Source organism: Psammomys obesus, unplaced genomic scaffold (genome assembly GCF_907164565.1).
Source record: "Psammomys obesus unplaced genomic scaffold, mPsaObe1.curated_primary_1811, whole genome shotgun sequence".
Classification (NCBI taxonomy): Eukaryota; Metazoa; Chordata; class Mammalia; order Rodentia; family Muridae; genus Psammomys; species Psammomys obesus.
The window spans coordinates 35,865-59,957 of NW_026592732.1; the positions used below are offsets into that span (position 1 = coordinate 35,865).

Here is a 24,093-nt window from a genome sequence, read left to right on the forward strand (position 1 = left end):
TGTGTGTGTGTGTGTGTGTGTGTGTGTGTGTGCCAGCCTAAGTGTACTTTGAGCTCTTAAATTTTTCTTCAGGCTTATTTGTGTAGCCCTGGCTGTCCTGGAACTCGATTTGCAGATCAAGCTGGCCTCAAACTCTATCTCCTGAGTGCTGGGATTAAAGGCATGTACCTCCGGGTGGGGCATTTGTGCTGGGCAGCCCACCGACCTAACCTTACTGAGGTCTGCAGATAGCTCACTCAATGTTATGTTGGTTAGCCAATCACTTTGTAACAAGCTTGCCCGTGCTGAATGTCATCCAATCATGTAACTGCTAATCTGGAAATTCCTGGTTATTGCTCAAACCCTGAAAGAATCAGACTAACTTTGTAACCTATGTTTCTTTAATTGCCTTATAACTTATATTTTCAAGTTTTAGGCCCATGTTAATTAAAGCCTCTTAGTGCTTCTCCATAGAGCCGAGGAATGTAAAAGTTCCTGACATTAGCCATCTGTGAGGGCAGAGATAAGGAAGAGAACAAGCAGAGATCTCTCTACTAAATGGAAAGAAAATCACCAGCTGGTGCCTGTGAGATGAGCTTTGTTTGGAAATAGGCCAAATGGACCCAATCCTTCTCCTGAATAGCTCCTGACCTTTGATCCAAAGCCTGTAACTCCCACTCCTCAGAACAGACATGGGATGAGTTAATCACTCTCCCACCTTTAATTGTGGCTATATCTCATATGGCAGGAAATTCCAAACTGACTTGAAGATCAGATATTTAAGACAGGGCTGACTGGACCTAAGGGTGCCCAGAACCAACCAATTATTTTAAAAGTTAAATACCTCATCCAATCATGAATTGCCAAGGAGGCAACCCCTGGAATTTCCCGCGCCTTGTCTTTTAAAAACCTAAGGTCTTTGTCTCCTGGTGCCACTCCTTGCTGACCAGCAGGGGTGACCCCATTGTGCAATGGTAAAAACAAACCTCTTGCGATTTTGCAGCAATGATTAGTTTCCTGGGTTCTCTTCATACCTTCTTATATTTAGGCTCATGCTGGGTCTAACACCCTAATAAAAACCCTGCTGTGCAGCTGTTCTGGACTCCCCTCTCTGCTTTGGTGATGGTGGAGAGACCAAGCATAAGCCCAAATAAAGCTCTTTGCTCTTGTATAGGTGGTCTGGCTCCTGGTGGTCTCTGGGGACCTTAAGATATGGGCATAACAATATCTTTTTTCCTTATTATTATTCTACAAACAATACTGTAAAATTGCTACTTATGTGGAATTTATATTTCACACAAAAGAGTAGAACAACTGTCGATTTTGGTATTCTGCAAGGGCCTACGAACTGGTTCCCTGAGGGTACCAAAAGATGACAGAATACAATTAAATAGGCAGCGAGATGTATCTACAGAACAAAAGGCACCAAAATGATACACAATACTTATTTTTAAAAGTTCCATTTAAATTTTACCTGTACTTACCTGGAGAGATAAATGAACACGTGAATGAACTTCACATATTGAGAAGTATTAATTCCTGAAAAAAATCCAGCAGGAAAAAACCCCAAATCTTTAGCACATTTAATTTTGTACAGTTGCATAGGGACTCTTCCAAGACGATGGGAAAAAGGGTGAATTCACTTTTACTCCTGTTCCCCCTGCCTCAGTCTGCCACGCTCAGATGACCGTGCTCATTGGTATTGAGGTGTCGATGTACAAGCCATTCTCATTCTGCGTGCCACTGTGAGGCATGTGCGTGTTGAAGCTGCGTTCTCTGCGCCCAGGGTTCACAAGCAGACCTCTTACTTAGCCTGGCTTCATCCCTGCACCCTTTATTTGATTCATTATTTAGTTGGTTGCCTTTCAACGGTTCTTGGCTCAGCATTCTTTCAGCTTGAGACAGTTGTTGCTTGGCTGGGAGTTCTTTCTCAGGTCATTCATTCTTCTCCCTGAGCCCTGCAGACACTGCATTGTCTGTGGCCCTTAGGCGGTTCCTGGGAAAGGCTCACTTCCTGTATGCAGCTGCCTTTTCCTCCCTGGATTCTCTCTTCTTAAATTCTTTTCTTTTCTTTTCTTTTCTTTTTCTACTGTTTTAGTGTTGGAATATTTTAGCTGTATAGAAAACTGAGAAAGTAATACAATATTCAAATTGGTTTTGTTAATTTGAACATTTTCTGTATTTGTTTCAAATCACTTAAAGTAATTAACTAACACTCACAGATCCCGCTGAAATCTTCTGTGTACACAACCACATATTGTATTCATGCTCTCCACATCTGCGGCCGTTGTCCTGAGTTAGGATGTGTGGATGATTCCATTACTGAAAAAAAATTATACGTAGTGCTGGGGTTAGAACCCAGGGCCTGAACATCTAAGGCAAATGCTCCATTTCTCAAAAAAATTGAATCACATACACACAAATTTCTCGGCAACGTATTAGTTTTACATTGCATGTTTTTGTGCTTCACAGGAATCCAGTGTGGTGGTTCGTGCTCGCAATGCCAGCACTTGACAGGTGGAGACAGGGTTCCCACCTCATCCTTAGCTATGTAGTGAGGTAATGAGTTCAAGGACGGTAGGCGGTGAGACTCTGCTAAAACATGAACGTCTCCCAGCCTCAAATTTTATACCATCTCGAGGAACCTCTGTGTTGAGGGACTACTCTTCCCGGGCTGCTGGGAAGCGGGAGAGCAACGGCTGGCAGGAGCTAGCTCACTGGTGGCTTTAGAATGGATCCTTTCACTATTATTTTGTGCTAATATCATTGAATTAGGAGAGCTCATTTTCTGCTTCTTAACTCGAACTTAGACAAATGCATCAGCAAGTCTGTCTTGCCGCCCCATCGCTTCAGGGAGTGTAATGTTACCCCACTGCTGGTCACACTCCCAAATCTGTTTCCTCTCCTCAGGGCAACAAGCAGTTTGGAGCAGCCCTCATCTGAGGGACCCTGCTGGCAGGAGGTGCCCTGCAGAAAGTGTGACTTTAGCTTCTATCTGCTTCGTAAATGCCCGGTGGCTCGGTGCCTAAGACCATGCAGGACGCTTTCTGGCGCTCCTCAGCTGGAGCGCCTCAGCTCAGCACAGTTTCCTTCTGTCCCAGCAGCCTTTGGAGCGGTGGGGAACGGGTTCATCGGGAATCTCAGCGTCGCCGTGCTTGGCCTCTCTAGCCCATCACTATGCTGCCTGTGTTTGAATGTTCCGTCTTACTTGAACAAGCTGATGCCGGTGAGCTGCTTCAGAGTTCCTCTGTAGGACATGCGTAGCTTTTAGACGCATTGAGAGTTTGATCTGACTTTATGTTCTTCAGTTTGAATATAATGAGTCTAATTGTATTTTTCCTAAGTAATCCAAAATAGTACCTTTTAATTGCGGATCTTCCACTTTTCTGTATTAAAAAATTAGCAATTGTTTTAACCGTCTCTTCCTCTTTCCTTTTTTCAATTTATTTTTTAAACTTCTCTTTTGGAGGATCCTATTATTCTATAGCAACATGTCTACTTTTATTATGTATTTATTTTATCTGTCTATCTATCTACCATCTATTTATTTAAAAAATTTTTTTGAGACAGGGTGTCTCTGTGTAGCTATGACTGTTCTGGAACTCACTCTGTAGATCAGGCTATCCTCAAACTCACAGAGATCCTCCTGCCTCTTCCTCCTGGGATTAAAGTCATGTGCCACCAGGGCCAGGTCAGTCCTACTTTTATGCTCTGTACAATTTGGTTCCTTTAAAAAAATTCAGGGATATCACATGCTTATAATTCCAGAACCTGAAAGGTCAAAGCACAAAGATCAGGAGCCTCAGAGAGAAAAAGAGTCCATTACGTAGAGGAGACAGTCATGGTGGGGCACGCCTTTAGTCCCAGCGTTTGGGAGGCAGAGGCAGGTGGATTTCTGTGAGTTCAAGGGCAGTGTGGTCTACAGAGTGAATTTCAGGACAGCCAGGGCTACAGAGAGAAACCCTGTCTCGAAAAAAACAACAACAAAAGATAAATAAATGAATAATTCAACCTGGACAGGCATAGTATCCTACTCTGTCTTCTCAGCAATTGAGAGGCAGAAGCAGAGGAACAGGAGTTCAAAGTCAATCTCCACTGCGTAGAAAGTTAAAAGCCAGCCTCAGCTACCTGAGGACCCCATATTAAAATAAAAAAAATATCAATCTTTTGATAATTCCCTTCTATGTTCTGGAGTATCCTGTTTACTCACTTGGTCTCTGTGTACATTCCCCTATGTTCTTTCCAGTTGTGTTCGTTATGCTGAATAGTGTATTTTAATCCCTAATATGCTCACATCACCTCATTTCTTTATTAATTTTTTTTTACATTTATTAGTGTGTATGTCCTTGCACTAGTCTAACAGGGGTCCCTGACCTTGGCATGCCTGATTCCATGATGGAAGTTCCATTCAGGCTGTAAAACTCAGCACGAAGACAGCACCACCTGCCAAAACTAAAACAAAGACCTAATACATCAGAGTCCGTAATTAGGGAAAAACCTCTAAGTGTATTAGCTTTTTGGCTTCTGTAGCTCTGATTCTGGCTAACTGTTCTTGTTAACGGAAGTATGTCAACCCAGAACATGATTTTTGCACTTAAAAGCTCACCCTGAGAACGGCTTGGGGCTACACTGGGATCCTGAACACTCAGCGTAGTCCCTGGCCAGCTAATAAAGACTTTCTATTAGTTAGCTTAAATCCATGGCCAACAGTCTTCTCTGGTGCGTACCCCACAACAGTGTGTGTGTGTGTGTGTGTGTGTGTGTGTGTTCACGCACACACGAGCATGCTGCAATTGCATGTGGTGGTCAGAGGACAACTTGCAGAAGTCCTCTTCTTCCCCAGGACTGAACTCGGGTGCCTGGGCTTGGTGTCATGGGCTTCTACACCCCGAGCCATCCTTCCTGTCTTCCTTTCATTCTCTTTAATGACTTCCCACTTTATTTCTGCCACTAATCTCTCTTTTACCTTTGAAGGATATTTATTATCATACTTGAATGTCTTGGTTCATCTGTGTCTATAACCCTGTTCCAAGTGATTTACAATAGTCTTTAAAGAGACTTCAACGCCGCACAGCTCAGGCTCTGTCATCTTGACTGGCGAGGTCATATGTGTCAGGTCATTGAAGACATTTTCAGCTGTATCTGGTAATGAATGACCAAAGGCACCAAGAAACGGTGTCCTGCCTGCTTGTTGCTCCTCTTTTGGGTGACACCCTAATGGCTGGAAGCATTTAAAAGACGGTATTTTCACCTCCATCTTAAAAACAGAAAGGATAGGACACAAGTCTTCTCAGGATGAGACGCTGATGACGGCAAGGTGTGAGGGTCTCCCCCAGGCACGAACCCTCTCCCGAGCTGCCTGTGAACTAAAAGCTGAGCAGACAATTCCAGAATGTCCTCCGAGTGCTCAGATTCCAGCCCTGTCCCACCATGCCCTGTCAGCGGCGCTGCTTGTCTTCCTCACCTATTTATGTGTGAGTGTTTTGTCTGCGTGAGTGTGCACCATGGACATGCCTGGTGCCTCTGGAGAGCAGAAGGGGGCATCCGTACGTCAGCTGCCTTGTGGGCACTGGGACCCAAATTGGGGTTCTTTACAAAAGCAGCAAACACTCTTTTTTTTTTTTTCCTGTTTCAGTAATTGTGATCCATTTAATGCCAGTTTTAGAAGATTGAAACTTAGTGGTTTGTCAACTGACAGTTGCAAGCAGACCAAACATTTATTTCACTCTGTTCAGATTTGACTAAAAGAAATAAAGTTTAGTTAAGGTAAAAATAAAGAAAGGTAAAATGGAAAAACAATTAACCCATAATTGAAGAAAACACATTTCTGCCAAACAATTTTTTCCTAGACAGTTAGATTTTATAATAAATCTAACCAGTTTAACATAAAAAATTGATACAAAAATTCTTAACAGTTTAAAATATTATGATTTACTTGATGCTTTCTAAATATAACTCTTTGGTATTTAAGCAGCAAATACTCTTAACCACTGGTCAATTTCTCCAAACCCCACCCCTACTTTTTATCTTCCTTTGGTAGATTTATGTGGCTGGTTGGTTTCTCCAGTGCTTGTGAGTCTTCAGTGTCAGCCGCTGAGACATGTTTTTTTCTGTAGAGACATTAATTTTAGATAACTAAAAAAAACCCTCAGTCTCAGCTTTAGGGACAAACCGGTTAGTCTGGTTTAAAGTGCCCAAGGCCATTAGCAGTTTGGCACCACTAAACACAATTAACATTAGTATTTAAAATGTTTTAATGTAAGATAGGGTTTCCTGTGGCTGGGCGCTGGTCTCAAACTTTCTATGTAGCTGAGGCTGGATTTGAACTCTTGACCCTTCTGCATTCACCTTCCATGTACTGGGTACCGAGATTACATGTGCACATAACCATAGTAGGCTCAAAATTCTCATCCTCTCTTCCTCTGTCTATCACTGTTCCACTGTCTTTGTTGCCTTCCATTTTTTTCTGTCTCTCTGTCTGTCTTTCTTTTTGCCTCTTTCTGTCTCTCTTGGTTGAACTTAGGGTATGCCAGGCGAGTAACGCACTGAGTCACACCACCAGCCGCTGCTACGCTAGGTTCTTGGCTTGTCTGAGCCATACCAGCTCTGTAAGTCCAGCCTCAATGACTTCGGAAGCTGGGCCCGTGCTTGACTTTCTCTAGGAAAACTTTCCTTCCAGTTAGACTGCGGACTCCCTGTACAGACGTTCTCGCTGTTGGTTTCTTTTAGCTCAGTCTCTCACACATGGACAAGGATTCTTGTATCCTGGAACAGGCTTTCCACTCCCCAGCTGCTCGTGAACATAACTGAAGCCCTCTGTTCCACAAAGCTGGAGCCACATTCCCCCCAAGTGCAGCTGTCGGGTTTGGGGAGTCTTGTACCATGGAGGGGGCTTTCCACTCCCCAGCTGCTCGTGACCAGAACTGCAGCCCTCTGTCTCCCAAGGCTAAAGTACAGTTGTGGTGTTCATCATTCACTGTGGTGTTGTACAGCTGCTCCTTTGCTGTGGACCTTGGATAATTTCCTGTACTTCATCTGAGTTTAGATACAGACTAAAAAAGGCATTACCATTATGTTTCAACCACATGGAAATGGGAATCTCTTTCCCCTTTTATTACAGGGGAGAGTGCGACAAATATGGGCCCCCACACACCACCATGCATTTGAATCCCCCACCTTTGGGGAAGTTGCAGGGGTCAGCAGAGGATGAGTGTCGCCCTGGGAAAACCACCTTCCTGGTGACTGGAGGCCAGAAGGGAGCATCGGGTTGTGTAGGTGGTTGTGCCTGCTTGCTGTGGGTGCTGGGAACTGAGCACAGGTCCTCCACAAGAGCCTGCTCTTAACTACGGAGTTATCTCTCTAGACCCTAGCTTTTTTATTATCATAATAACCAGGATCATTTGTGCATTTGTGTGTGTGATAAGGTACTCATTAAATAGGGAGAATGAAGTATTTATCTGTTTTATGGAACGGCAGTTTTATATTGTCTAATTTTTATTTTTATTTTTTTGAGACAGGGTCTAGAGAACTGAGTAGCCAGGCTGGCCTAAAAACTATCACTCTTCCTGCTTCAGTCTCCTGAGTGCTGAGATCACAGGTGTGAGTCATCATCTGGACTAGATATTAATTTCTTCTTTTCTTCCCTTCCTTCTTCTTCCCTTCCTCAATCCTTCCTTCCTTTCCTCCCTTTCTTCCTTCTCTCTTTGTTGCCCTTCCTTTCGTTCTTTGTGACAGCATTTTCTCTGTATTCTAGGTTGGCCTCAAACTCTTCTGTAGCTTAGGCTGGCCAGAAATTCTCCAATTTTCTGCCTTTGTCTTCTGAGTGCAGGAATTACAGGCATGCAACACTTTAGCTGGACATGTATTTATTTCTGTGGTGATGGGTGTCAAAAACCCAGGGCCTTGCGTATTTAAACACATCACCACTGAGCTGTATCACACACAACTCTGTGTTTTTAGCCACATAGTTTCTATGATCTACTAACTGTTACATTCTTGGGAGTTATTTTTCTTCTTCAGTCTCCTGCAGCTCAGGCTGGCCTTGAACTTGCTATATAGCCTTGAACATCCGATCATCCTGGCTCTATTTCCAAAATGCTGGGATTGCAGGTGTGTGCCAGCACACTCAGCTCTGCCATTTTGTGTGAAGTTCCAGGAGCAGTTTTTAAGATGTAGATCAGATTATGTCACTCTTCATTACTTGAAATCCTCCAGTCCCCTCTTATTGAATTTAGAATAAAATCCAAGCTCTTTGTGCTGTGCACAAGGCTCTGCTGACTTTCTGTTTCATGTCTGCCTGTCTCTCCATTGCCATCCACGGCCTCCACACCAACTCTCCTTGACTCCTTTATACCTAGAACTCTCATCTCGGGCCAGTGCCTGGAATGTCCACGTGTTCCACTTCCAATGCAAATAACCCAGTGAGCCGTAGGAGCTCTTCCCTGACCATGGCCCTGGGTGGATGCTGACAGCTGTGATGTGCATTGCACCTATTTGCTTCCTTCCCGGCACTTGTTCTGCAGCGCTGGCCCTGGTGCCAGGGCCCTGAGCGTGCCAGGTAAGCCCCACCGGAGGACACCTCGGCTTCAGTTCACAGCACTTGCTATGATTTGTAATGGAATGTTTATTTCTTGCCTTTCTCCTGAGTGTATGTTCCACCAAAAAAGGGAGCATGTTTTTTTAATTTAGTCATCAGTTTAGTATACTGTCAACACTTACAAATATCTGTTGAGTGGATAAATAAAGAATGAATTAGACCTGGGTGTAATGGTGCACACCTATAGCCCCAGCTACTTGAGAGACTAGGGCAGAATTGGGCCCAGAAGTTCAAGACTAGTTTGGTCACAGGAAGAGTCCAATCTCTTGGAAAAAAAATTAGAGAGTTATTTCCTTGAAAGACACACTTAAGGGCTTAAATCATGTAGAGATTGGTAGAGAGACTCGGAAGGTTTCTAGGTGTGCGAATGGCAGAATGAACAACTCTATTCAGTAACTGCAGAATGCAGAGACTGGAATGCCAGAGAAGATCCAGCTGTTAGGTGGATACTCTCCCAGGCCACAGGCGCAGAGGTCAGCCAGGCAAGGTTCCAGGGAAAGCCCAGCCGTACGTAATGTGTGCTCAGTGTTTGTGGTTTTCATGGTGTTAGGTCAGATGGGAGTTCTACCCAGCCAGACAGAGATAAAGCACAGTGGGGCTTAATAGTGCGGAAACAGGAACACTGAAGCCTTCAAGAGAATCTGAGACTGGGAGTGGGGAGCTGGCTAGGTATAGATTCTGGCCCTCTGACTCTTTGGAGCCATCTAAACTGAGGGGTGATGAGAAGGAGGGAGAGAACAAGACACCAAAAAAAAAAAAAAAAAACAAACAAGAGGAGATGTGGAGGGGGCCAATGTTAGCTTTACCAGCTGGGCTAGGGAGAGAAACCAGAAAGTAGTAGAAGGAGCTTGGGCAAAGCTACAGAGCCAGGGTGATTGAGGATAGGTGTTTTGCAGCCTGGCCATGAGTTCGAATCCAGGTCTACCCTTAATCTAGGATGTTTCTGTTTGCAGATCTGCTCATTATAGACACTGTCCATGTTGTAAGAGTGAGTGGGAGGATTACATTAGGTCAGCGCTTCTCAAACTCTTTTCTTTCCCAGCTACTTTTGCCTGAGGCATTTATAGAAAGCCTGCACAGATAGATATAAAATAAGTATGTAAATCAAACACTTGCTGATAATCAAGTATAAAGACATTTATTTAAAAAGAATATTTAGGCATTATGTAATTTTGTCAAAAATGAAAACAAACGTGAACACTAATGAGATGGGTCTGCTTGTTTAATTTTTTATTTAATAAATTATTTATGAGATTGTAGTTTAATTACGGTGTTTCTCTCTTCCTTTCCCTTCCCCCAAACTATCCCATATACCCTCCCCACTTTCCTTCAGATTCTTGGCCTCTTCTCTTAATTGTTACCGCATGCATATATGCATTTGCATAGCCACGTAGCCATGTGATGTTGCCAGCATGTGTGTTTTCGGGGCTGACCGTTTGCCACTGGACAATCAGCTGGGCTCTTTCCTGGGGAGGACCATCTCTCCTGCTTCTAGTTTTCCTCAGTTGCCTGTACTTCTCTGTGTATGGTTGAGGCCTCATGGCAGTATCTCCGCCCAGCCTGCATGTCTGTTGGTGTTAAACTTGTTCAGCTCTTGCTGGGATGGCCATGTTGGTGAGATTTACAAGAGACTGCTTCTGACGTAATTAGGAGAAACAATCTCACAGGGAACCCCCTGATCCTCTGGATCTTGCAATCTTTCAGTCTCCTCTTCTGCAGTATTCTCTGAGTTTTAGGTGCAGGCGTGCTTTGTAGATTTATCCACTGGGACTGGGCTCCACAACTCTGCATTTGGATTGGTTGTGGTTTTCTGTAGTGTCTATTACAAAGAGAGGTTTCCTTGATGAGGGTAAAGGCTGCATTTATCTGTGGGCATATGGACAAATATTTATAGAGTGTTGTTAGGAATTATGCTGGTTTACTAAGTGAGTGGGTGTAGCTTCTCCTCCAATGAACATGATTCTACTTGGAAACCATGCTAGGTTTCCAAGCATGGTTTCCCTCTTGTTGAACAGGTCTTACGCCCAATTAGAGAGCTCTTAATTACCACAAAGGTATGTGCACCTCTTCTGCACCCGTGGGGTTATCATGCCATGCTGGTCCATTGATAGGGTTCGTAGGCAGCATAGCTGGGTGGGATTGCTGTTCGCCTCCTTCCTTTGGAAGCTTTCATGGTGCCTTCTGGTACCATGCAAGCTAGTCCTCAGGGAGGGAAAGTTTAGGTCAGGTCTAGCTCAGGGGTCTCTAGACTTTGTTTCTGAAGTGTTTGGTGTTTTCAGTAATAGAAAGTTACCTTCTACCTCTGGAGGATAACCAGAGGCAAAATGCTTGTTTATTTTTTCTTTTCTTTTTTTTTCTTTCTTTCTTTCTTTCTTCCTTTTTTTTTTTTTTTTTTTTTTTTTTGGCAGGGTCTCACTGTATATCCCTGACTGGCTTGGAACACACTACTTGTAGATCAGGAACTCACAGAGACTCATCTGCCTCTGCCATCCAAGTGCTGGGATTAAAGCTGTGTGCCATTATGCCCAGTCAGTCTTGGCTGAATATTTGATAATGTAGGATCAAGTCAGCAACTCAAACAGCACCTTTTACTCTTATTTAATTTTTTATTCTTTTTTTGTTTGTTTGATTTTCAAGACAGGGTTTTTCTTGTAGCCTTGGCTATCCCATACTCATTTTGCAGACCAGGTTGGCCTTGAACTCACAGTGATTTACCTGCTTCTGCCTCCCTGAGCACTGGGATTAAAGGTGTGCACCACCACATCCTGCTGATTATTTTTTATTCAATCTTCATTTTATTTATTTATATGTTCATACAGTGTATTTTGACCAGATCTAATTTAAATACTCTATCCAGTTCCCCTCAGACCCTTCCACATTTCCCCCTCGCCTCTCATGTTTTCTCCTTCTTCTTCATAACCCACTCAGTCCAATTAATGCTTCTTGCATGCTCATAGGTGAGGGGTGATGTATGGTAGCATGGGCAACCAACCAGCAGTCACCTACCTGAAGAAAAAGGCCTCTTCCTCTTCCAGCAGTCATCAATAGTAAAAGGTCCTCTGTGGGGGTGGGGCCTCCTGAGTTAGTTCCTCTTGCATTTACGCTGGAACGTTGACTGGCTTGATCCGCCAGTAATCATGGCTGTGAGTTCAGGAGTGCAAAAGCGGTGTCATGACCAGACGATAGCACCTCACAGCCTTTCTGACCATCTTCCTGCTCTCTGAGCCTTGGTGAGGGGAAGGGAGGGGCTGCGAGTTGATGTAAGTGTCCCATTTAGGGCTGGGCATAGAAGGCCATTTATTAAGAGCTCTTTCACCAGTTAGGAGTCTGCTGCCTAATAAAAAATGAAGATTCTCTGAGCAAGGCCGAGAGCAGCCCTAAGCTATGATTGCGAACATAAATACTTTGAAGGCAGTTTGACATGTCGATTTAGCAAAAGTGGTAGTGACTCCCTGCCCCCACCAGGGCACCGCTTTTGATGAGGGAGACAGTCCCAGGCATAAAAGTCCTCCTGTGGACCCGGGCCCAAACCTAATCAGCAGGTGACTGGTTACTTCCACGACTGTCTTGCCACTGTTGTATCAGGAGGTACATTTTGTCACTCGGTTCATTACCACAGAATGCATGGTTTACTGGTGAGTAAGACCACTGATGTCCTTTCTTCCCCAGTGACCCGTACAGCACCTCTGTCACTCTGAAAGCTTGCTAACAGGGAGGAAACGTCTAGATCACTTCAGTCTTAGGGTTTTTACTGCTGTGAAGACACACCACGACCACGGCAACCTTTATAAAGGCAGGAAACATGGCGGCGTGCAGGCAGACATGGTGCTGGAGAAGGAGCCGAGAGTTCTCCATCTTGATGTGGGGGCAGCAGGAAGTGACCAGTGGCTTGAGCCCACCCCCTAGTGACACACTTCCTCCGATAAAGCCACACTTCCTCCAACAAGGCCACACCTCCTAATAGCACCACCCCCTATTCAACCCACCACAAGTTTCTCAGTTTCTCTGTTTGAACTAGTGTGTAGTGTCTTCAGCAAGAGCAGCTTAGCATGTCTCTGGGGTAAGTAGACAAGAGCAATGTTGTTTTAGAGGGCTTTAAGCTTTGCTGACCAGTAACCATAGGAACAATAGGAACATAGCCTATGCTTGGCCCTGAGATTTTCAGTTAGTAACTCATGTGTTCTAGGAAAAGCACTGTCCATTCATGTAGGGTATCTGTGTTCAAACTCCTTTTAAAGTTAAGAAAAAAAAAAAAAAAAAACTTACACACTAGTGAGTTTTCATAGTTTTTTTTTGTTTGTTTTTTGTTTTTTTTTGTTTTTTGTCTTTTTGAAACAGGGTTTTACTATGTAGTCCCAGCTAACTAACCTGGAATTCACTATGTAGTCCAGGCTGGCCTTAAAGTTACAGAGATTCAACTGCCTTACAGGTGTGTGCCACCACTCCTAGCTTCCATAAGACACACACACACACACACACACACACACACACACACACACACACTCACTCACACACTCACTCACCACTCCAGAGCCTTTTCCTGCTGAGCCATCTCCTCTACCTTCCCCTGCCCTTTACATTTTTTTGAGACAGTCTCTCGTATATACCAGAATAGTCAGCAGCTGACTTTTGAGCCTCCTGCCCCCACCTCTTGAGTGCCGGGATTACAGGCTTGTGTTACCACACCAGGCTTATATAGTCTAAAATTAAGACTGTGCATGTCAAACACACACTCTATCAACTAAATTAAATTTCCAGGGTCTGCATATAGCATTTTTTTTTTTTTTTAATCTGGGACAAGGTTTCTCTATGTAGCCTGGCTGTTCTAAAACAAGCTCTGTTTACCAAGCTGACCTCAGACTCGGGATCAGCCTGCCTCTGCCTTCTGAGCACTGGGATTAAAGGTGTGCGCCACCGCACATGGCCTCAAGCAACAATTCTTAAAATCAGACGTCCAGAGATAATACAATCTGAAAATACACTAATTTGTTACTGATTTGCCAAAGAATGATGACAGGAAAATATGAATAGTCTTTGTATTCCAGGCTGGAGAGACGGCTTAGCCGTTAAGAGCACTAGCTGTTCTTTCAGTTAAGGGCAGCTCCCCATTTCCACATGCAGCCCACAACCACCTGAAACCCCAGCTCCAGGGAACCCAACTTACCTCTGGTCTCACAGGGCACCTGCAAACACCCTTCCCCCATATATGCATAACTAAAAACGATGAAAAGAAATCTTAAAAATTATGTTTCTGTAAGAGCAGAAAACCTTGTACATACAGTGAAAACATTGCAGCTCATGACGTGAAATAGTCTCAGGTTTGAGCGCTGTGGGGGTGAAGGCTTGCCTAGTGAAAGCACTTGTCAGTACTCAGAGGCCCTGGGCTGCAGTGAGCTTGTGTCATCCCGTATTCTGATTCATTGTCTGTTAGCTTTTGCAGTAGTCTCTGGTTGTTTGTTCCAAAGTCTTTTTCTGTTGCCAGAGTTTTCACCCCCCTCCCATACGCACAGATTCAGTTGTGACCCTCCCGTAGTGTTGTAACTCACAGTGTGAAAAACCCAGGAAATGGGAGTATGTGAACACTATTCAGTACATTTAGTTTCTTCCCACCTACCTGCAGACTGTCTTTTTTTTTCTTCTCTGAAGGAAATATTCCCTGTCTTAAAGCTGCACAGTTTCAGGTCATTTTCATCACTTCATTCGGAGATGGTCTTGTCCTGAGAGACTGGTTCTTTGTCCTGTGACAGTGAGGTCAATTCTCTATTCCAACATTCCAGGAATCAGCTTCATTTCTTTCCAGAAGGAAAGTCCCTCTATGAATCCACTGGGCACCGCGCCCCGGTCCCTGGCCAAAAGCTGATGAGCTATTGGGCCAGGTAGCATCCGTCTTGCTCGGAGTCACACCTTCCCACTGGGATGCCTCTGGAAGGTTGTTAACTTCTCTGCCCCCAATGGGAGACTCCCAGACACCTGTCCCTCCAGACAGGATGTCCTCTGGAGAATTTCAGGTTTCTACACCTAGTGCCAGCTGGCTCCAGGGCCTTTAAGTTTACACGCTTCTGTAACCAAACCTCACCTCAATGACAGATCGAACACAAAGCCTTCTTTAAATATTGCCACTGATTGGGTAAATAAAGGTGCCCCCAGGTAGACAGAGGTTCCCATGTACAAGCATCATTGATCCAAACCTTCTATTCCTGTTTGCTCTACCAAAAGTTTTCAATGTATACCTACAGGATTTTCTCCTATTCAACTTTATCTTTTGCCTATACATGTGTTTCAGTGTCCTGCCAGACACAGATGTTTCCTATAGCCACAACAGCACCAAAGCAGCTATAGGTGTTCAACTCTGACCTCACAGACTTCCAACAAGCTGGACCTGCACCTTCCCTCCCAGCCATGGATGTTCTTGCAGACCCTGGAAAGCATCAAAACAGCCTATTCTTCCTGGACTTGGCCAACATTTCAGCCTTTTGATCCCCCTACAGTTCCTCCAGTGTCAGCAGGAAGTAGCCAGAAGAGAATCTACGCCCGTTATTCACTTGTTAACAAAAGGCTGAAGTGGTGTGCTTCAGGACCAGGACGGGCGGCTCCAGGTTCTCCCAGTGTTCCCCAGTCCCTACCCTCTGCCTTGCATGGTTGGCAACTCTCTATTGACAACCCTCTACCCTAAATTTTCCAGGGCAGAGGCTTCCCTTACTCTTGACTTTGCAATCTGACCATTTTGTTGCTATAATTCTTTTCTCTCTCAAACCCTTGCGTGACAACCAAGAGCTGCTTCCAATGAGCCTAAATTTATATACTTTAACTTACCTTATAAAAAGCAGCCCAAGCTCCCCATTTTTTAATTATAGAAAAAGGGAGGAATGTTAGTATTTTGGAACACAACCTGCACCTGGGTTACCCAGCAACTTATGATGTTATCATGTGTTGCCAGCCAGGAGGCCACACCTGGAAGGCGTGGTTACCTTGCCCCTTAAAGGGCTAATCTCGACACGTGCTCTCTCTCTTACACTCTTTCTTTCTTTCTCTCTCTTACACTCTTACACTCTCTTTCTCTCTCTCTCCGTGCCCCTTCCCTTTTCTCTCTCTCTCTCCCCATGTCCTGCTCCCCCACCCTCCTAATAAACTTTTTGCAGAGAATATCAGTTGATATCAGCCTCATGCTTTTTTAATAATAACATTACAATGAGTAAGCTTGATAAGGGTGTAATGTCTCTTCTTGCAGGGAATAGAATTGATTTATTCTTAATTTTTTAAAGTTTGATTTATGTCTTAAACTCTTACGTGTATGAGGGCTTTCTTTTATGTACTTGTGTGCCTGGTGCCTGTGGAGGTCAGTGAAGGGCACTGCATCCTGAGAACTGGGGACAGTCAGTCCCCATGTCTGAGCCACCATGTGAGTGCTGGAAATTAAGCCCAGGTCCTTTGCAAGAACAGCCAGTGCTCTTAACCGCTGAGCCTCTCTGCAGCCCCGTCCTGTCTTTTCGTTCCTGCTTCTAATGACACGCATATGCCACACTGTTACACTGTTAGATCTGTGGATGATAGTGGAGCGGTGAGCACACAGTGAGTGTGGCTACTGTGACAATTTGCTTGTTTTCTTTAGTAAGGGACTCAGAAAATAGGGCTAAGCAGCTGACCTTACCCTGGCCAGTCATACCGCTTAGTTACCCTGGCAACAGGGATTGGCTAATGACAGACTATATGAACCAAACAGGGCCAATCAGGGCTTCCCCTGCCTTAGGTTCACAAGGCTGGAAGAAGACCTGGCCAGTGGATGGATGGATGATGTTTAATTCCTTGAGGCCTGTGAGGCTGCATCACTGATCCTGTGAATCACTCCAATGGCTTTCCACGTTAATTCATTTGTTTTGAGATAGGGGTTTATGTATCGCAGCCTGGCTTCAAATTTACTATGTAGCTGAGGATTATCTTGAAGTCTCCATCCTCCTGTCTCCCCTGTCTCCCCTTTCCCCGTGTAAGGAGTATTCCGTGGCACCAATTTATGGGATGCCAGAGATTAAACCCAGGATTTTTTGTTAACACCTGTCGTGATCCTGCGCCTCTCAGCTGACTTGCTGAGTGCAACCCAGTGTCTCCGCCTGTCGCTTAAAGAAAAGGGAGCGGCACTAAACCAGCAGCGTGCTTACACTCGGTCGGCGAGGCCCGAAGCAGAGAAGCGAATGGCACACAGGGCGAGGCTCTCGCTCTCAAGGCCTGCCCCGCTCCCTTCATTAGGCCGCACGTCCTAAAACCTGTACAGTTTCCCAAAACAGGGCAACCAGCCTGGGGTCAGTGGAGACATTTCCCCCAACTCTGAGGATTAAACCAGGCCTTGTGCTCGCTGGGCAGGCACTCAGCCACAGAGCCAGAGCCTTGGCTTTTTTTTTTTTTCTTCTCTTTCTTTAGTCTGAGGCAGGGTTTTGCTGACTTGTCTTTAAATCTGGGATCTTCCCACTGCAGCCTCTTGAGTTGCTAGATCAGACCCATGCTGAAAGATTTAAAAAGATATTAATTTAATTTTACACTGTGTGTGTCTATGCAGGTTGTATGTAAGCGTGGATATGCAGGTGTGTGTGTACATGCCTGCACACTTGTGGTAGTCAGAAGAGGGCAGCATGGAATCCCCTGGCACTGATGGTTGAAAGATGCCCAACATGGGGGCTGGGAATTGAACTCTGGTCCTCAACAAGCACAGTGCGGGCTCTTCATAAGTCACCTCTGCAGCTCCTGAAAGATTCTAAGAAATTATGGCTGGATGTGATGGTGTACACCTTCAATCCCAGCATTTGGGAGGCAGAGGCAGGCGGATCTCTGTGGGTTTAGAGTCAGGTTGGCCAACATGGTGAGTAGCTGCTCAGCTAAGGGCACGCAGTAAGACTTTGTCTCAATAAACAAACAAAAAGAAGAGTAAAAAATTGAAATATAAAAAATATAATAACGATTTTTATTTCTGTATGTTTAAGTGTGCAAATGAATGTGAGTACCTGCCAGAAAAGGGCTTCTGGCCGCCTAAAGCTGGAGTGATAAGCAGTTGTGAGCCACAGGGTGGGGGTGCAGGGAGCTGAACTCTAGTCTGCTGCAAGAGCAGCAGAAACTCTGAACCACAGAGCCACCTCGTCAGCCCCTGAAAGACCTTAATTAATAGAATTAATGTTAATTACCGGGTCAAGATTCAAGTCCTGATCCGGTCTTAACTCTTTGCCATGACTGATCTCTGAAACCACTTTCTCATGAGCAACACCCTAGGTTAAAAAAAAAAAAACAAAACAAACCACTGCTCCCACTGAGTCACCTGTTTCCTTCCTGAAACCATCTCTTTCTGGAATGATGAACTTCCTGCGTCCATCAGAACATAGCAGGTCACAGCTCTGGAGTTGGACACTTCTGAGAGGATTGTGAACCACTTTCTTTTATGTGGGTTCCTCTCAGCACCTGTTCCACCAAATAACACTGTCCGCTGTTGGCTTGGCTTCAGCCTCGGGTCTACCTATGCTGAGGCGAATGTACCTGTGGGCCAGCAGCTGGCCTTTGGCTGGGGGAGGCCACAGGAGTTGGCAGCCAGGGCACCAACTGCTCTGAGCTCTTGATTCAGGCATCCGGTATCAGAACACTGGAACTACAGGACTTCTTTATCCTGGCTGTCAGGAGCTTACCCCCAAGTCCTGATGGCTACATGCTGAGGGATGATGTCCAGACCAGGTGCTGCTGCCCCCACCCCCCACAGGCAGGACACTTAAAGCAATAGTAGGACAAAGAAGTCTGACAAGTTCTAATTCAAACTACAAAAGTTCCCCTGTGTGACACCAGAATGTAATAAACCATCCTTTCATGTGTACACAGGTTGACTCTGATATATGACGTAGACAACCACACTTTATGGGGCACACATAAAGAATGTTTATTAGCTAGTGACGTGGCACCGTGATCCTAGCTGAGAGGAAGTACATTTTTAGATGCTCCACCCAGATTAATAGTGGAGGCTTTCTTGACATTACAAACTGACAAATAAGGACACTTGAAGGTTTAGGCATAGCTATGGATCATGAGTGGTGACTAGGGGATGAGTAATCACGAATATTACCCAAGAACAAACAGACTCTCTAAAGGAAAATAAAATAGAGAGGAGATGAACTGGGATTCTTGGAAAAAGACTTGAAAAATATGTAAAGTTCTAGAACTGCATCTACGTGAGTAGGTGGATTACTGCAACTAATATACTAAACCACTGTCGGGTGCGGGTGCGGGAGCCATTGATCTGGCAGCTGCTCTGATATTTAAATCTCAGCGGAAAGACTGCTTTTACCAGGCCTGCACTGAAGTCAGGAAAGAATTTGCAAGTCCTCCTTTTGTTTGTGACAGCAGGTGGGATAGCTTGTCAAGCTCACACTTCCTGCTTCACCTCCTTGTAAATTTAACCCATTGTTCTAAGCTGTTTTTACTCTGGCTTAAAGGCTCTTTGAAATAAAGTCAGGCTGCTGTTGGCTGGTTGAGTCTGGACCCTCTTAAAAAAGTCCCATGTGTGTTGCGTATTAGTTTATTAATTTTAATCCTCACTCCCAACTCAAGAACTGTTCGACTCTGCTGGCGGGCTCCGGCAAACCACCAAATTCATTCTTAAATGAAAATGCAGGCTAGGGGTGTGGCTCAGTGGTAGAGCATTTACTCAGCATGTGTGAGACCCTGGGTTCCATGACCTATACCACAAAGCCGAACAAAGAAAGAAAGGAATAGCATCCGCCAGGTTAACATTGTAGTCTGTCTTGCCATTACAAACTGAATGAGGACAGTTGGAAGTTTAGTCATAGCTGTGGAGAAAGCAGGCTCTTTTTGCATTATGATGGCAACTTATGAAATAATCATACAAGTTATTTAATTTGCTGTGTACAATTAAAAATGTATTGTTATTTGGTCAGTGGTATTTGTAGGTAAATGGCAGGTCAGTGGTAGAGTGCTTGCCTAGAATATGCAATTGGGGAAAAGAGAGAGAGGGAGGAGGAGAGAATGAAGTTTGAATAATTCATCTGTGAAAGCATTTGCTAAACCTATTTTATTTGAAGAGTCTAATAAGACAGACATTCAATATATGTTCTTTTGACTCATTTGTATTAGAAAATAAATGTACTTTTCTTTCTGGGAAGCCTTATAGAAAAAGTGCATTGAATATGCTGCTTTTCCAACTAGTGTTATGAAATTCACTTAAGAATGTCCTCATCAGGGAGAGACCAATTAGTTCTTTGAGCAAGAGTCAGAGTCTCTGGCTTCCCCTCCCTCTAATCTGGTTTGTATACTGACATTACTCATAATCACCATTTCTCTGCAAATATTCCAGTTATTCTAGAAAAAAAAAATCAATGCTTCAAAAGTTCTTTGGATGTCTCAGCAGGAGTTTGAGTCCCTCAAATTCACAGCAGTCTATAAGCCCATTTCCTTGCAGGATGTTTTTCTTAGCAAGTTAAGGAGAAGAAGAACTGTTGTCAGGAAAAAGGTGAGGTTTTGTTGTTGTTGTTTTTGGATATGTTTTTCTGATGAAGTCTCTGACATGAGCTTCAGTGAGAGGACAATATGGAAGCCAAATCCTCTGAGAAATATCACATTTCTAGATGCTGCATATGAGTGATGGCTCTTAAGTGTTTAATGGCAGCTACATGTGGTGAAATGTGCTGGCAACCTCATCAGGTGGGAGCCTGAGGCAGAAGGATCTTGCATTGGAGGCTACCCTAGGTTGCATGGTGAGGTCCTGTTAGCAAGGAAAAGGAAAGAAAGGAAGGTAGGAAGAAAGGAAAGAAGAAAGAAAGAAAGAAAGAAAGAAAGAAAGAAAGAAAGAAAGAAAAAAGAGAAAGAAAAGGAAAATAAAACAAACAAAACCCAGAACAGAATAACTAAATTGTGTAGTAGGACAGCAACATTTTCTTCAACTTCAGAAACAATTTTCTAAGCTAAAGGCAGTGGCACAGGTCTGTAGTCCCAGCACTGGAGAGGCGGGGCAGGCAGATCTCTGTAAGTTCAAGACCAGCCTGGTCTACAAAGCAAGTCTGGGATAGCCAAGGCTACACAGAAAAACCCTGTTTTGAAAAACCAAAACACCACCCCCCCAAAAAAAACAAACAAACAAACAAACAAACAAAAACAAAACAAAAAACCAAACCAAAAAAAGGAAACTGTTAGGAAACGTGCGTCTATGAAGGTTACATGACAGGTTCACAAATCACACCACGAGACCGGTTCCACATTGGAGGTTTATTAGGGGAAGGGAAAAGGGGTCACAGGGAGAGATAGAGGTGGAAGAGAGATGGGGGCTCCACGAGTTCTCTTATACGGTGACCCAGGGCATGTGCAGGTAGTTCCAGGTGATCAGCACATGGTCTGGTGGCTTCACAAATGCCTGATAACCGGTTTGTCAGGTCCCTTGGGGCTGGCCGTAGAGATGCCTGCTTACTGATCCCAACAGAAACGCTATTCTAAGTAACACTTCCAGCCTGTGGCTGTCCGAGAAAAAGCTGGATCCCGGCACCTTCTCCCTCTCTTCAGTGTTACCTCTTAACCTCATGGCTAAGCGCAGTCTCTCTTCTCTTTGTCTGTTTACTTACCCATTGTGTGTGTACACACGTGTGTACCATGGTGCCTGTGCAGGGATCAGAGGACAGCTGTGGGAATTAACTTCCCCTCCTTTCACTGTGGGGGGCCCTCAGGTTGATGGTGAGCACCTTGACCTGCTAAGCCCCACTTTTCCATGATTTTGTATACTGAATTTACCTGTCTCTGCTGTCCAGTGAAAAGAAAGCATTTGATACCAACCATCTTAGCTTCATTAACTAGTCAGGGTTTCTTTGTTGATTACTAAGAAGGCATTGGGTATCAGAGCAGAGTTTGAAATCTCTCCTTTTGGGGGAGGGGTAGAACCTAGATCCTTGCTCTTTCTAGGCAAGTGCTCTACCTGTGAACTATTGTTACCTCATTCTTTTGTATTTTCACCTCTATTTACTTCCCTAATGATCTTTTGTCTTAGTGTGCTTGTTTTTGGGAAAGGTGGCACACGAGATGCATAGGGCCAAGTGCAGGGAGCGGGGGCTCAGGACTTCACCACCCCTCTGAGTGTGCCACACTCAGGTCTTCCACAGGCTGCCCTTCATTGTGCTCCTTCTAGCTGGCGTTCAGCAGGGTGCGGTGGCTGTTTTTGTGGTTAGAGGCTGGGGAAACAATGAGTGTTTGTCTTTTCCTGACCACATCTCCCCGAATGACCCTGGTGAATGGGATAAATGGCTGCAGAGAGGCTGAGAAGGTAAAGATCGGGGTTGGGGTGCTAATTATTTCCACGTCTCCCCTTTCAAGTTCAGAGAAGGCCCCAATCGCAGCCACAGCCCACGTGAAGCTGAGCTGTGCTGTAGCTCCAATGGTAATCCTCTTTCCAAGGGCTGATATGTTTGAATAGTTGGTTCCCAGAGGTGGCACTGTTTTGGGAGATTTGAGTGTTAGGAAACGTGCGAATGTGAAGATTACACGCGGGTTCACAAATCACACTACGAGATCGGTTCCACGTGGGAGGTTTATTAAGGGAAGGGGGGAGAGGGGTCGCAGAGAGACGAGGCAGAGAGAGAGAGAGGGGAGAAGAGAGGAGGAGAGAGAATCAGGGAGCAGAAGAGGAAGAAGAAGAAGAGAGAGGGGGGAGGGTTCTAGTTCTCTTATAGGGTGATCAAGGGCATGCGCAGGTAGTTCCAGGTGGTCAGCAGGTGGTCTGGGTGTCTTCACAAATGCCTGATAACCGGTCTGTCAGGTTTCTTGGAGCTGGCTGTAGAAGTGCCTGCTTACTGATCCCAACAGTGAGACCTTTTGGACATGGGGACTAATTGAGGCTACAGGGATTATGAGTTAAGAGTTATAGCTCAGTGCTGGAGAGATGGCTCAGAGGTTAAGAGCACTGGCTGCTCTTTCTGGGGTCCTGAGTTCAATTCCCAGCAACCACATGGTGGCTCACAACCATCTATACTGAGATTTGGCACCCTCTTCTGGCATGCATGGGCACGTGCAGACAGAATACTGTACAAAAAATAATAAATCTTTAAAAAAAATTAAAAAAAAAAAGAGTTATAGCTCATCCTCAGCTAGCATGAACTCTCTGCTTCCTGGAGGGCACCCTGCAGCAATCAACTGCCTCCTCCGAAGCCATCCAGTCACGCCTTCCTCCACAGCGGGTTGTATCCACCACATCGTCGACCAGAATGAATCCTTCTGTTAAAAATTAAGAAGAAGCAGGAGTCAACCGATATTCTCTGCGAGAGATTTATTAGGAGGGAAGGGGGAGCAGGACATGAGGAGAGAGAGAGAGAAAAGGGAAAGGGGATGGGGCGCAGAGAGAGAGAGAGAGAGAAAGAGGGTAAGAGAGAGAAGTAAGAGAGAGTAAGAGAGAGAAAAAGAGAAAGTAAGAGAGAGACCACGTGTCGGGGTTAGTCCTTTAAGGGGCAAGGTAACCGTGCCTTCCAGGTGTGGCCACCTGGCTGGCGACACATGATGACATCACAGGAGCCAGTTGTGTTCCAAAATACTAACACCTTCCTCCTTCACATTGTCAGCCGTTGGTTAGAGTGATGAGGAAGTAACTAATATGGAAATTTGTAGGTGCTGTTTTTAAAACTCTACTTTATTTGGGGTTCCTTAAGCCTCGACCTCCCTTCCAATACCTAGGTAGGAGAGAAAGAAGGTTAGATGAGAAGGGAGATGTAGACCTCTTTAGACTTAGTTCTGGCAGGTTAGAGTCATTGGGTTCTTTGGGAAAATACCCATCTCAGTTGTCAGGATAGCTAGCCGTCCAGCAAATGGCAAATGCAGCAAGCTGAACAAGCAGCCTTCTTTTTCTTCCATCCATCTCCTTGGAAGCCCTCGTCCCTTCTCCTTCGGAGCTCTCATATTTATACCATCTCTGATGTTGGAGGTCCCTGCTGGTTGAGGTTGCTGGTTGAGGTTGCAGTTCTTGCCTGGCCCAGATAGCCATTGCTATCTCAGAGCTCAGCGCTAAAGGCTGAACTCCCTCCCTTCCACGAGGGGTCCCTTGCCCTCTGCCTGACTGCCTCTGGAGAGCGCCTTTAGAGATGGTTTCCCTAGCCACTGATATGTGGCCACTGATGCAGTTCCCTGTTAGCTCTCCCCTCCCTGCACCTATATGTTAATTAGGTACAGACACTCTAGTCTTATGATTGGAGAGTGCTGTAAAATGCAAATCAAGCATCCTAGAAGTGCCTAGTTTCAACTAATTATATACACCTATTCTTAGAGCCCCTCACCTACTCCCCTAGGGGTATAGCCTTTGTTCTCTGGAAGTAAAGTTGAACAAGCCATCAGCTGTTTCAGGCGTTGGGGGGAAGGGATGTGTGATCCCTGTAGGTTCTTGCTGGTCGTTCCAGGCACACTTCTGTTCTCCAGTCCCTCGTGACTTCGTGACGGTGATGTCGTGGGCTGCTGCCAGGCAGCCCCCAGGCAGGAGAACAACATTCCAAGTCTCTACAGCTGGCAAAGATCAT

At 45.0% G+C, this 24,093-nt stretch overlaps 1 protein-coding gene across 1 annotated transcript in view; it reads left to right on the forward strand.

Moving 5' to 3' along the window:
* Positions 1-3,089: 3,089 nt before the first annotated feature.
* The window catches only part of S100a3 (S100 calcium binding protein A3), a 43,067-nt gene continuing 22,063 nt past the window's right edge, over positions 3,090-24,093 (forward strand). The window contains exon 1 of the mRNA XM_055615570.1: positions 3,090-3,205. Within this exon, the coding sequence (XP_055471545.1) occupies positions 3,157-3,205 (49 nt within the window). The 5' untranslated portion in view covers positions 3,090-3,156. The remainder of the gene's footprint in view (positions 3,206-24,093) is intronic.